General features: G+C 51.4%; 2 protein-coding genes across 2 annotated transcripts in view; one reads left to right on the top strand and one right to left on the bottom strand.

Annotated features, from left to right (window-relative positions):
* The window catches only part of LOC144113800 (uncharacterized), a 48,064-nt gene that overhangs the window by 16,270 nt on the left and 16,995 nt on the right, over window positions 1–14,799 (top strand). The window lies entirely within an intron of this gene.
* The window catches only part of LOC144113807 (uncharacterized), a 186,516-nt gene that overhangs the window by 164,164 nt on the left and 7,553 nt on the right, over window positions 1–14,799 (bottom strand). The window contains exon 5 of the mRNA XM_077647144.1: window positions 8,857–8,982. Coding sequence (XP_077503270.1) covers window positions 8,857–8,982 — 126 coding nt within the window. The remainder of the gene's footprint in view (window positions 1–8,856; window positions 8,983–14,799) is intronic.

Below are 14,799 nucleotides of genomic sequence, written 5' to 3'. Positions count from 1 at the left end.
CACACGAACTTGGACTCTGCGCTGCGCCATAAAACTTGGTTAGCTGGCAGCGCAAGCTATGCAAAGCTTTGCCGCACGCTTCTCATTCGCGCAAGCTAATGACAGGCGGCGTCAAAAGGAGCGCAAACAAGTTAAAGAGACGAGGAGATAAACTAGCGGCGCGAAAGCCCGGGCACACCGCAAAAGCGTAAAGTCGTCAAGGTTGCGTCAGAGGTTGAAATACGCCTGCATGCAATTACGTTTGTAGCGGCGGACGAGCGGCGAGAAGGCCCAAGACAGCCGACGCGTCATGTCCCGCGGAGAAAAGGCCGGGCGCCACGATCTCGGTGCGGGGACAACCGGGCGCCGGGAACGTCTCGCGGGCGTGCCAGCGGCGGCAGCGGGAGCCCCGGGAGCGCCTGCCGCTGGAATGCCGTCGCCGGCCGAGCGGTCGGCGGGGTGTCTTTGTTTGTATCACTGGGCTGCTGCGGTCCCAGGCGCCGAGAGGTGGTCTCTGCGAGCCGCTGTCTGAAGCTCGGCCGCCAGCGAGGAAGTCGGGACCGCGAAAGAGGTGCGCGAGCCTCGAGCGGCGGAATTCGCATCCTCGCCGGGCCTTCCGCCGCGCGTCAGAATCGAGCGTCGGGACCGTGTTTTATGGGGGAGGCCCGGTTTTGATCGCCTGACGACTTTCTCATGCAGATAAACCCCGCTTCTGCGTCCTATTAAGGGCGTACTTTATGGCCGAGGAGGAGGGGCCGTGCCCCAGACGGCTGCGCGGGCGCGCGCCGCGTAATGGTGGCGAGGCAGAAACAAAGGCCTCGCACTCCTCCGCGGTGCCGCGAGGAGGTGAACAGTATGCGCGGAAGCCTCCTCTGCATAGCGGTCGCTATAGCGGCGTAAAGTGAGCGGCGGTACGGCGTCACGAGAGCAGGCGCGTTTCGAGCTCAGGCTCTTGCGCGTGCTGAGCACCGTTGTTATGAGGAAGCTTCTGTAAAGCTTGCAACGTCGGTTACCGTAGCATAGTGGGAAAGCGCGGAAAAGGGGGATAGCAGAAGGATTTCTTGTACTGCACGTAAGTTGCAATGCAGCTCCCTACCCTCAAAGATGTGAATGTGGACGGCCGATGTGTTTCGAGGAGTATCCATCGTCCTTTTTTAATTATGCGCACGGGAACCTAGTGGACATTTCTCTGACTCCTGCGCTCTCCACTGAAAGACATGCGCTGTTCGAACGCATGCTGAGCTATCGCGCTAATGGTCTTCGACGACCGTTCATGCGTGTGCGAGACAAACGAGCGCAGATTGGGGAACAGCGCTATCTCTTCCAGAGAACGCAACTTGTCCGGGTGGTCTCGTTGTTTATCTGGACGGGAAAATAGCCCGAGGGGGAGAGGGGAAACGTGAGAGAGGAAAAGCCGTGGCTCCTCAGCGCGCATCGCAGTTAACGCTCTAAAATTGAGATGGCACGATGCGTTGCTTGTAATGCAAAATGCGCAGCGCATAACGGGCCTCGCGCTTCGGCTTGCGTGGCGGGTCGTCTAGAGAAGCCACGGCAAGGCTCTCCTTCTCGCCACCCGAGAAGAAGGCGCATCCATCACGCAGACCAGTGCTCGCGCTCCAGGCGCCAGGCTCGTGGCTCATAAAAAGCTATCGCTTGAACGCGTCACCTCCCGCGTTGACAAGCGCTTTGACAGTATTGGCTTTTCGCTCTACAGGTGCGCCGGACTCCTCGCCAGCCAGAGGAGACGGCCGTTTCGAACGCGACGGGAATATGGCCCGCCGCGGGGAAAGGCTGCGAAGCCGGTCCCGGCCCCCCCGCAGCCGTCCGCGCGCGCTCGCCGCGGCGTCTCCCGCGACGCGGGTCGGGTGACGCTCGAGACGCGCTCGCTATTAGCGGCGCGGGGCTGCGGTGGCGGCGGGGAGCCACCCTTATCGGCCGACGCGGGCGCAAGTGCATGTGCGGATTTTAGAGAGGCCGACCACGCTCCCGCGTGAAGAGATTTTTATGCTCGCCGGCGAGCGCGTCTGACACTTGAGAAATGCGTCTAGCGACACGTATGGGCGATTCGTGCCCCGATAGACGGCCGCGTATTCCGCCGGCGCGCTCCCAGAATCTATGGCGGACAAATTGGCCGTTTGTCATTGCTGACCGGACCGCGTTAATGCAGTCCGGTTTCCCCCCGACGGCGTGCCTATTTAACAGTGGGTGCTCCGCGGCGGCGTCTTACTTTTGATGCTCGGCAGCGGACGGGTGTTTCCTTTTACAGGCTGCAGACGAGTCTTTACACAGCGTTCGCTGTATATCGCGGCCAATTAGCAGGCGCCTCACGTGGCGGCCGCGCTCTGTGGAGCATGCAGCGGACATGAGATTAGCCGGGCTGAGCCCGTCAGTGGGCATCTTGTCGCGAGTAACCTGTTGATACGGCCGCGATATGTTAATCTCACACGTCTCCACCGAATCGGGCAGCTCTCAAACCAGAGACGGCGCACCCGCGGGGAAGGGGACGAAGAAAGTGCAGAGATACAAGTTGTCGGAAAGACTGCCCCTCGCAATCCTTTTTCTCCACTCTGCTAGGGCCGGATGTATCCACCTGCCAGGCTGTATCGGTAAATCAGATTGCACGGACAAGAGCGACGACTGTTAAGTGCTTCTTTGTGCGAGGCTTGCTGGAACGGGCACAAAGCATGGTACGGGGGCAAAACAAAGATGTTCCAGGGGCGCTTCTGCTGAGCGCCGTGGGATTTCAACCGCTCCAAACTACCGAGGAGATGCCGCCCGCAGGCGCACAGAAAGAAAGAAGAAAAAAAGCCTCGCAAAAAACATCGAGAGCAAACCGCTTCCTCCCGCTTATCGTAACTTGGACTGCAGCATTGGGCAGAAACGGTACAATGAAACACATCCGAAATTTCGCTCAGGCTGACTAGAGATAAAATGGTTTAGATACAAGGAGTTCCTTGCAAATGACTTATTCCGCACTGTGCGCCTGCTTCACTGGTCAGGATACACATGAGACAGTCCGTGTGTGCGGTGGAACACTCACATATCGATGTATGCAAATTGCCTTTGGAATTATCTTCAAGTACTTTTTTTTTTCAAGCACGAACCAGCAGTTCGTTGCCGATGAGTAGTTATCCCGTGAATGGCTTGGATTATAACTCAAGGGCATAACTGCAGAAGTTGCAGGAAGGCAGAAACATATGGCGCCGAAGTCTGTAGTGTGCGGCACTCGAGAGTGCAAGACCCTCTGGGCAAATTTATTGTTCTCTGAATGCATTAGCGCTCAGCAGCGCTTCACTGCGTGCGTACCGTTGCGCAGTGATTATGCAATACGTTATGCACAATGCAGAGTCTTTCCCTATCGATCCTACATTACCTCCTTATCCTTCTCCGAGTCGACTGGCAGATCTCGGCATTTGCGGGGGAGTGGTTTTGTTTTTTCGAATGTCAAAGAACGAGAAAATAAAAATGGAGTAGATTTACAAAATAATCGTTGTACTATCCCGCACCTGGGCTTGAGGCGCGTTTCTAGCGCATACATGCATGCTTTTTCATTGCGCTGATACGGCGAAAGGAGAACAGCTTTTTATGGGCGCAGCTGAGAAACGCTTGAAGCGCCTCCAATGCGTAGATAGAAAACTCCTCTTTTAACGAGCTAGAAAAAGAACAGTCCGGCACAGCGCTTGTGGTTGGTACGTGATTAAAATGATTGATACATGCATGCAGAAAAATAGAGGGATAGGAGGTAAACCGCTAGCGCAAAATATAAAAAAAAACTATATTCCTCTGGCTTCTTTGAAGAACAAGCGTGCACGACATTCTAAAAAATTAAAAAAAAGTTCATGGCTCTGTACGGTTTCGTCCCCACTATATAGCGCTGCACTGTCTTGCGCACGACTGAAAACATGCGATCCTCCTTCTTTGCGGACGCAGCCACCGGCGTTTTTGAAGCATCATTCACGGTTCTAAACACAGGCTTCACACATCGCTCTCCAACAGGCGCTGCTGGCTCAACGCCAGGCTCCGACGACAAGCGCTGTCTTACATCGCAACTCGGAGACGCACAGCTGACGGCTGGAGGCAGTAATAGCCCGACTCTTCCGCGTGCGCTTTTTCTTTTTGTCTCTCTTGGTGCACCAGTGTTGCCGCGGGTCTCGAAAGCTTTGCCAGAAAAAAAAAAAAAAAGGAAAGGAAGTTGTCGACTAAACTGCGTCAATTACGACCGCGTTGAGCGTGTACGTAGATTTTGGTACCGAGTCTACGAGGTAAAATGTGCACGCACTGCTGTAAAATATTAACTGCATCATATCGTTCATCGTCGTCCCTGCTGTACTGTCGCTGAGATTTGGAGATCATGTCGCGTCTGTTCGCGACAAAACAAGCTGTTCAGATGGTGCCCACCGGTGATAACGTGCTTCTTTAACACACGCATATTCACCAGTGCAAGTGTCTTATACGAATACAGTATCTGACGACACAAACAAAATCGCGTTTTAATTGTCTTCGTGACAAGATAGACCAGTAAAATAAATAAAGAGAGACAGCAGTGAAGTGCAAACACGCCTGTCGTAAGTTTTAAGCATCATGCATTTCCACTGCGTCCCGTCCGTGTAGCTGCCTGCTTGAAGGACTGCTCATTTAACTAAATTTCATTTTAATACTACTTTCGTGTTACAGGAGTAATAATTTCATGAATGTGGCGGCGGGGCTTCATTATGCACGACTGCTCTCAGAGACTCACATACTGATGTCCTGCACGGTATGACTTGAACAGAAGCTGAGTGTTGCTGGTTACGATAGACATGGTCTCCTGTTGTTACCTTACTGAGTATGCATTCTCAGTAATAACTAGCACGAAGACCCTCACAAATAGCTGAAACTGAGAAATAATTGACCTCATAGTGGGTCCCCGTCATTTCAGAGTGCTGTGGCGAAATACCTGTACTCAAGCATCGCTTAGTACAGCGACAAACTAAATCATTTTTAATTAGAACAGCGTCCCTTTAGGCGTGACTTATCTTCTGCTCAGCCTCTCTGTCGCACGTTTTACTGATAAAGCTGAAGCACACACGTTTACTCAGGCAATCGCGTCGGAGCTGTCGTCGCCTTTGCAGAAGCCTTCAACGTCGCCAGTCGCAAGGTTTTTTTTCCTAAACTGCGGTGGTGGTCCGGGAGTCATGCTGAAGTATTTCTCATTAACGTCGATGTTACCTGACTGAACCCGCACCCAACACACAATATAAACAGAACACTATATAAAGGTTTGATACCGCTTAATCTGCGCAGAATTTTTTTATACATGCCGGCTGTATCTCATTTGAGTTAACTATCGACAGTGAGATCATTAATGTCGTTTTTACGAATGCTGTGCCGGCCTCTGAACACTTTTCCTCTGGGCCAACCTGTATACTTCTGCAAGCACCGTTTCCTTACGCTGCAGTACAACATGGTTAAACAGGACCAAAAAGCAGAAACTTATTTAGCATATTCTGAAGACCATTCGCCACAGTGAGACTTCGAACGTACCAGGCTGTCGTTCTGATTACCTACACTCTGCGCATACTTTTTTTTTCCCCCGCTGATGCACATAAACGCACCGCCGTGTTAGCATTTTCATTTTGTGCCGGCGTAGCTTTCTGAACGCAAAAATTTGTTTTGCGTAGAGATTATGTTTAAAAGCAGCTCACGGGTGGCATGGCAGGCCTCGCTTCGCGGTACACGTCTGCAGCGCAGCGGCACAAGAAAGCACCCGCGTTTCCTTTTTTTCACCTCGCATGCTCCTTTACTCACGTTTGAACTCGCAGAAGAGCAGACCGTCAAAAGATCACCGGAAACTAGGATGTCGGCAGCCAGCACCGAAGGATAAAAAATCGGGCATACAGCTCGCTTCAGCGCTAGCCGTGTGCGCGACGTTTCATATGCATCGCGTTATGCTTCACTTGTGCGCAAATTCCGTGAAATCCGTCTGCAAACGCCTTTAAGCGTCTCTTTAACATGTGACACCAACTCCATGAAGACTGCTCGACAGGGGCCCGACGACGGGCGGTGTAAGATAAAAAAAAGAGTGAAACAAAAAAAGGAAAGGTGCGCGCGCACATAACCAGACACCGAAGAGCGCGCTTGAAAACACAACGCTAGCTAAGCAAACAAACACGAACGCACGCATGCATGGCCACAGGCTGCTCGCGCTTTCAAAATGTAGGCAGGTCCCTGCTGCATCGCGCGCTTGTCCGTTGGCTGCAGCAGTCCTGAATGACGGGCGGGGTTTGTGACTCACGCATGTTTAATGGATGTAGTTACGACTCGACGAAGGCAGGCAGCAACCTGCGGATCTGCTGCTGCTGCTTATCACGCCGTCTGCAAGGTCGCTCGACAAGGCACCACTGTTAACTGCTTGTTTGCTTCTCTCGCGGGCTTTTCTCTGCGTGCGTTCGGCGGACTTGGCCGGACTCGATCGATCTTGTTTCGGGCGACAGGTGCCAGGCGGGGTGCCCAAACATGCATCCGCGACCACTGCCGCCTTGTGTCGCCGGCGTCGGGAGCCTGTTTCGGCTGGAAAGTTCAAGGGGCCGACCACTGCGTGACTCCCGAAGGAGAGACACATGTTCGACCCCGCCACAGCCTCCGCTTTGGCAAAATTAGCCGATGGAACATGCGCTGACCGGAAACAACTGCCATCCTTTGGGCACTCATCTGCGGGGCCTTAATACACCTCTCGGTGGGCACTTAGGGCTGGCTCGTTTTTAGACTGCACTGTTTCCTGACTCCGCGTCTCCTAGCACTTGTCTTTTTTTTCTGACGGAGCTAATGCCACCCTGTAAGATGTGCAGAGGGTCTGCAAAGGTGCACACGCGGCTTAACAGCCTTTCGGACTGCCGAGGGCAAGCACGACAATCTGGTTGTGTAGCGGCATCGCGCGGCGCCGCGAGCGAGCGCCGACAGGCGGCGTTCCCTACAGCAGTAGCTGCGCTCACAGCCTTATCGGTGCCACCGAGACGCCTCGGATGCCAATTATGGCGCCCAGAGGGACGGCCGCAAGTCAAACACGGCCGCCCCGAGCATCGTCGCACCCGACGTGGCCGGAATTATCGCGCCCAGGTGCGATCGCCTCCTTGTTTTTCCCGCCCAAATGTAATGCGAGCATCGGCTCGGGTTGCCTTCCGCGATCACGTACGCTACATTAACGGCGGTAATTTATTGCGTCTACCTGTCTCGTGCGTCACTCTCGGCTCGGAGGAAATTATTTCTTTGCTCGCCGGCCGGCCGCGGGCGGCTTATGGCTGGCGCTGCGGTCGTCTTCGCACGCGCTGCTCGGCATGTTCGGCCGGCCACCCGTTCGGGCGCTCCTGGTGGCGGCAGCCGGCCCAGCGAGTGCGGCGCGCCCCAAACAAGCCACGCCAGCGGCTGCCGTGTTCGACAGCGCATGCGCTCTTTTGAGCAGCTCGTTCAGGGCGCTGCTGGCCCGTGCTAACCGCGCACCCTCTCTTTGTGCGTCTCGCAGCCTTAGGGTAAGGTTTGCTTTTTACGAGAACGATGCCTTGTGCGGCGAAAGCTCCAGCACGAAGGTTTCGTAGCACCGTTCCGTGCTGTTTTGGCCCCCGACTTCAAGAACAGGTAACTGGCTGCCATTTTTGCAAGTTTCAACGTGGTCCTGTGGCGCCTGACTGACATTCAGAAATTGTAATTGGTGAAATGACTCATAACCTGCTATTTTGTTTGTTTCTCAATGCAAACAACCTAAATACATGAAATTTATATTTGTTCTTTAGAAAAAAAAAAACGTAATACGACATCCGTGCACCTTCTTTTACGTAAGTGGGTTACCTACACTACTCGCTCAGCAGCGAGGCGAGCAACGGATGCAAACAAGACAAATAAATGTCCCTCTCTTCATGTGACGTGTACATCAGTAACATATCCAAATGTAACTTGAGCAAGAATGGCTACTACTACACAGGAATAAATTAAAGAAGAGGGGAGGAGGTAGTAAATATCATTAATACAAGACAAGTAGAGGGGATAAGAAAAGGCGAACGACCAATTTCCCCCAGCGGGATAAGTCCTCCGGTGCTATAAGTGGGAATCCAGGGCGAATGTGAGGTTCTGCCAAGGGGCTTTCTAGGTCCGAACACTCAGCATAGGCGCCACCGTTAGGACCCCCCATGACATGGCTGCACCATGCTCGGTTTTGGGCATGGGTGGCCCCAACAAACATGTTTTCGTGTCCGTGGCGTCTCAACATGCCAGGGCACGTTCAGACTGCGGGAGTGCTGTCCTGAGATACACCATGCCCACGAACACATGCGGATTGGACTACAGGGCGTCTGCATTCGTCCTTCATCCAAAAAGGTAGCACAGGTGTTCTTAATATGCCACATTATAACCACAAACATAAAAATTACCAAGAATTAAGTTAATCATTGCGCTTGCAAAGTAGCTTTAATGAAATATTTCATTAAAATTTTGGAACCGTCCATATTGACGAGTAATCTTAAAGGGGGTCAGAAGATGTGAGATCCCTACAGAGAAAGCTCGTCCAGGCAAACTAACTACAAAAAAATGACGACCGTGCCGGATAAAACTGATGGCAAGTGTAGATGGACTTGCGCCTTACCGACAAGTTTCAGCATTCCGTGCGGAAATTCACGGTGCACGTTCCAGCACCCACCACATGGTGATGACTGCGTCGCCTCGTACCGTGCACACGCGTGTCCGTGTCACTATCTTGTTAGAGGATTTCAAATCTCAGTACATAGAGCAGTCTGCTCCGTGGATGGTCGCATGCATCAAGCAGCGAATTTTCAATCCGTCCTTCCATGTCTCATGTTTTTCTGCTATACGAAATAGGGTCGTAATGGCAAAACACCAAGCAACACTCACCGACCAAGTTGCTGTGGTCCAAGCCCATGTTCTCACCACGAATGCTAACGTTGGTTTCTGGCGGCACTTCAGCTGGGTACGTCCCGGCTATCTTCGGAGACTCTGAGAGTATCATATTGCTTTTATCTAAAACGACAAACCAAAAGCGACATACATCATGAACAGCTAGAATATACGGGGACTGCAAGACCGCGATACAAGCGTATAAATTCAGGCGGTTATAAGTTGTCCGACGACACCGCATTAAGAAGCGAACATTTGAAGACCTTAGCCAAGAGTAATAAGGCTTCGGGGTTTTCTTTTCACTCGTATAGTGGAGCCCTTATATGGCTTCCATAAGGACCAAACAGCCTTGAGATGTGAGGACAAGAGCTGTTCATACCTTACAGAGATTCAGAACCTGGGGGGTGACATAAGTGCTCCACTATACGAGTGAGGAGGAAACCATGCAGCCCGGGCAGTTTTAGCACAAACGGGACACCAGCAACGAAAGACAGCGACAGAAATGATGGGGGATAGGTGTGCCGGCCACGCGCATTTCCACTTGCATCGCACTTGAGCCCTTGGGCTCAAACGTCACTGGTGCTGCATACCTGTGGCCACGAGAGTAATTCTACTGTAATCTAAACCGAATGAACTGTTCAGACAGAGACTTGGCTAGCAACGGAAAAAATGCCATTGAAACGGGTCGCGGAGCCGAGGCCCAGAGTGGGTGTGCGGACAAGCATGAAAACTTTTTACGCATACATTTTAGTTCCTAACCTAGCTGGCTATGGGTCCAATCAAGTTTTGATGTATTGGTTTCACAAAATAAAATGATGACGAAAAACAAAGCATACTAGTTGATACTACTTAAATGAATTTCACGTAAAATTATAGCACTTTTTTTCTTAAGAAAATAATTTATCTTTTCGTTTGCGCCTCTGATACTCTGATAGCTAGGGTCCGGCCTCTGCAGAATGCGTAGCTCCAGTGGGTGGAGCTGGTCGACTGCTTATCTATACATGCACTTTTCTCTTTGCCTTGTCGTAGCATGCATTTCAAGTACTTCCTGACTTTTTGTTCCCGTGCTGCGTTCTTGTCGGTCACGTGTGCGTGCGTGCGTGCGTGTGTGTGTGTGTGCGTGCGTGCGCGTTTTGCCGTAGTAGCCAAAGTTCCTGTCGCGGGTTGTCGGGCTGCTGCTCAGCCAACGCCTCCTCCATTTCAATATCAGCCATGGCGATCAGCCGGCTTCGACACATCAAGACCTCTCCATCTGCCCTTTCTTGCGCTTTCCTATTGGCTAGCCTTTATGCCCCTTTGAACGTGGAGAGAGAGAGAGAGAAAGAGAGAGTGAGAACACCCCATTCCTAGTGACATGCCACAGGAAATGTGCAAAGTTTTTATTTTTTTTCTTCGCGAGACGGTGCTTTAGAGATATTTGCCAACCATGCCGGTTGCTCGCGATATGATGTAAGTTAGAGCTCCCCATTAGAGGTGCCACATCGTGACGAGTAAACGAACGCAGGCGTCCAGATGAGTGTCATAGCGAAGCGGGCGGTGTGGCTGGCATTGGGATAGAGGAGGCGTCGGCTCGTTGAAAGGCTTGCCGTGTTCGGAGCGAAGTCGCAAAGTGACGACCGTTTTGCTGACATCACAGCGCGTCGTTATGGTATGACAGATTCCTTGGCACTAAGCGCTTATAAGTCGTTGTCAGCAGGTGTTCTATACTGCCTGAAAGCAGTATTAAAATGCCCGTGTGGGCATACGTGAAATGCGAGGTCCACATTTTAGATGATTACTAGGCAGATTGGTGGAAATTACTGTAGTAGAACACAACAACAAAAAGATCAGCAGTTGTGAACATTGGGCCACGGTCTGCGGCGCCCTGTACTACTCCACTGGCCAATCATAACTGTGAACGAAACCAGCTAACAAGCCAGGTATCAAAATTCAATAGTTTTTTTTTTCTTGTGATTAGCTTCTTGTTCAGGTAACAAGGAAAGTTTTAACTATAGGGTCTGCTTTTTGTCGTGGAGAAATTCTGTGCGGCGGTCCTGAATGGGGGCAGAGCTTCACTGTAGACTTATGCTCTACTCAACAAGTTAGATGAATTCTCGTGTGGCACCTCAGTGATGTGCACTATACTTGTGTTTTATATCTCTGTAAGCAATGGTGAACGCTATTTTGTGTAGAAACCTGTAGCACTGCGTCCTGCAAATAAGAAACGAACACTGCCTTCAACTTTTACTCTGCTAACGTGTGACTTCCGGAAACTGTGAAAATGTTTATGCAGCCTCGGTTGTGGTTGTTTTGTTGTTGTGATAGCCCTTTTACAACTTTACAATTTGTTCTCGTTATCCTGGATCACAGCACATATTTTTATTTGCCATGATGGGTCTCTGACATCACCTTGAGAAGTCGAAAATACCTTGTGTCATGGCGCTCTTTGGGCATAGATGCCCTTGCGCCATAAAAATCCATAATCATCATCTTTATTTGTCATGTGCCTCGTTCTGCTTCTTTTGCATAGCTCCCGCTGGCCAAATGCGTACAACTCATATTTGGGCACTAGGCACCCGACAGTCTTAAGTAAGGTCAGTTGTTTCTTTGTAAGCTTCCTGTGTACAGCTGTAGGGACTGCACGCTTGAAAGCTCATATTTTTTTTACCTCGAGCTAGCTTTTATAGCATCCGCTTACTTTCCCGCATCCTATCTTGCTCTGCGCTTAGTTGTGGATTACATTTCTTTGTCGTTGTCATCGGTGAGATTCAAGAGAAACGTCTCTCATGTTCGCCACCGTTGGCCTGGTCATCATCGTGATAGTGCTGCGCTTTCGACAGCAATCTTGTGCCACTGACAGGTAGACAGCGCGCAGCTGGCTTATGGTACTCTGCGCGTGGGGACGCTAGAACCTGTGTAGTGGGTTATCTCAGTAACCTCTTCGTGCATCACTATTCCTGAGGTACGTGTCTGTCATGTGGCTATTTATGGATAAATTGTTTCTTTAATCAAACTTATTATTATTGCTTAATTTTTTTTACGAGAAACCTCATGAACTTTATTTTGTCACCGCCCATCGCTCGCTTACCCTAGCGCTCGCTAACAGCCGCTAAGTAGGGGGTCTCATGGAACCGGTCTACTCGGCGTTAAGACGCATAGGTGGGCTTGTTGTTACGCTAACATTTTGACATTCAGCGTTATCCATGAGGTGAGCACGCCCCCAAGGGATAAATTCTGCGCAGGAAATCTATTGGCCACATATATTTTACTACAAGAGAGCGAGAACTGCATCGTGCGAATAAGGATGGCCAGCCGTCCCTTACCTATGAATATCGCATTCCTCGCTGTGCATCACACGTCATGAAAGTGAACGTGTTGCGGTGATCCATCCCTGCAACCCGCCGGTTTTCCAGTAGTGCGAGCTTTCCCCTGGGGACCTGGTTCTTGGCTTCTCTATAGAATAGATCACCGCAAACACACCAGGCATGCTAGCCATGGTACTCTTTCAAGCTGCTGTTTCGCCATTAATATCGTCAACATCTTAAGGGCGGCATTTCTTTTGTTTTAAAAAGAATTTTGTGAAGCGCACCTTTGGAGCAGTACTGACATTCCTAACACAAGTGTTGGAGAAAGAAACAACTCAGGCGTGGGAAAACTGTACAGACGAAGCGTGATACCCATCCAGTCACTTTACATCCATCCATCCCTGCGAGCATTGCAACCGCCATGGCCAGTTACAGAAAAAGGTTCATCTTTTTTTTTTTTCACGAGTGCAGCAAAGAATGTTAATAATATGCCTACAGGGCACGAATCGCTCCACATTTACTGCTAAGCGCCTTCTTTTAGTCGTCAAAAGTGCACGCCCCAAGGGAATCTACAAAATTCCACGCGTGCTGGTTCACACCCTCGGCGAGCGAGGCGCTGCTCTCAGTTTCGAATACGCAAGAAAAAGCAAGAAAGTCCCATCTAATGTGAAGCACCGAGCGATTCACGAGGTTGGCTGTCGTCGGGGTGTTGTTAGGTGTCGCTGCTCTGGTAGGAGCAGTGAGGGAGCCACCGATGAATAGCAAACGAGGTGGCGATACACTGGGGCTGGCTCGATAAGATCGGAGCTTTTATTTCCCGCGATGGGGTGACCCCCCCCCCCCCCCCCCCCCCTCCCCCCCCTTAACTTCGGCCTCCCGCCGCCGCCGTCGGCGCGCCTCCGCCCGACTGCTGAGTCTGGGCGTCCGTCGCAGATAACGGGAGCCGCATTCCCCACGCTGCCTTTCTTTAGGCGGCTACATTTCACGGCACTCTGTGTGACCCCCTTTCCTGTCTCGGGCCGCGCGGTGTTCCTCTGCTCTTATTCACCGCTGACGTCCTCGTCTTCCCCGCCCTCTGAGCGGCGATGCGCTCGCCTTCCCGCCGCTGCTGCAGCTTCCTTTTCAGATAGTTTCGGGCTCCCACCCCCGTCCCGTGGGAGGCAATAAATCTTTGCGCGAACGAGATCGAAGCGCGGCTTGGGGCCGTCGCTGGCATTTAAACAATTGGCGTTCTCCAGAAGGGGAGGGGGCAGCTGCTTCGCGTTGCGTGCGTCTGGGGCGACCGCTAGAATGCGTTCTTAAAGACACTCCAGGAAGAACACTGCACGTGTGCTTCGACTGCCCTGCGCCCAACAGTTTCTGTGTAACCGCGCGATTCCCTCGCTTTTCAAGGCGGCGCGTAGCCATACTTTCCTTTTCTTTTTGTTTATCTGTTTTGATAATGCAGTCCTTGCTGAAAGCAAAGCGACACACCAGAAAGTAAAATAAAGCAGAATTTAGATGTACTGACAGTTCCGATAGCTCTCAATTTCTAATAGCATAGCTGAGAGCTGCGAGCATTCTGCAATATTGAAAGCAAGAGTACTGAGTAGGCACATTGAGACCGCAGTTGTGTTCATTTGATTTTCGCGGGCAAAACCAGCGAAACATTCACAGAGGTGACAGAATGAAAACGGACGGTGCGTTTCGTCTGCATGATCCATGCAGGCTTCAATTCAGGAATCTGAAGTGCCTGCTCAGGCGACGGCGCTTCGATGGGGCGAAATGCAAAAAAGTCGATGTAGTGAAATTTTGACGAGGTCATTCATTACTTGGAAGCGTCCAGTATGAAAACCAATATGGAAATGTGGACAGGCGAGGACAGGCGCTGACTAGCGCGTCGTGCATATTTCTTTTCGTCTGTGCCCTAAGTCGCGCTGTTCCTTTTTGAAACGACATACCAACTCACCCCAAGCACCAATTCCAATTTGACTTCCCCCGCCGCACATAGCGTCGCCTTTGGACTCACGCGAATGGAAAGTCCGATGGATTTAATATAGCTGGCAATAATCCAAGTGGAGATGTCAGTTACTCTTATGTTGTCGCGGCTTTTCATATCGCTAGCCAGCGTTTTGCACATAGCCAAATGCGCACCATAAATTGGCCTGTGGCACCTGATACGTTCTTGGTACCGTTTACCGTTTACCGCGTGTGTGTGTGTGTGTGTGTGTGTGTGCGTGCGTGCGTGCGTGCGTGCGTGCGTGCGTGCGTGCGTGCGTGCGTTGTGTGTGTTGTGTGTGTGTGTGTGTGTGTGTGTGTGTGTGTGTGTGTGTGTGTGTGTGTGTGTGTGTGTGTGTGTGTGTGTGTGTGTGTGTGTGTGTGTGTGTGTGTGTGTGTGTGTGTGTGTGTGTGTGTGTGTGTGTGTGTGTGTGTGTGTGTGTGTGTGTGTGTGTGTGTGTGTGTGTGTGTGTGTGTGTGTGTGTGTGTGTGTGTGTGTGTGTGTGTGTGTGTGTGTGTGTGTGTGTGTGTGTGTGTGTGTGTGTGTGTGTGTGTGTGTGTGTGTGTGTGTGTGTGTGTGTGTGTGTGTGTGTGTGTGTGTGTGTGTGTGTGTGTGTGTGTGTGTGTGTGTGTGTGTGTGTGTGTGTGTGGTGTGTGTGTGTGTGTGTGTGTGTGTGTG

The sequence above is a fragment of the Amblyomma americanum genome, chromosome 1 (assembly GCF_052857255.1).
Source record: "Amblyomma americanum isolate KBUSLIRL-KWMA chromosome 1, ASM5285725v1, whole genome shotgun sequence".
In the NCBI taxonomy this organism is placed as follows: domain Eukaryota; kingdom Metazoa; phylum Arthropoda; class Arachnida; order Ixodida; family Ixodidae; genus Amblyomma; species Amblyomma americanum.
This window is presented reverse-complemented; position numbering and strand designations above follow the sequence as displayed.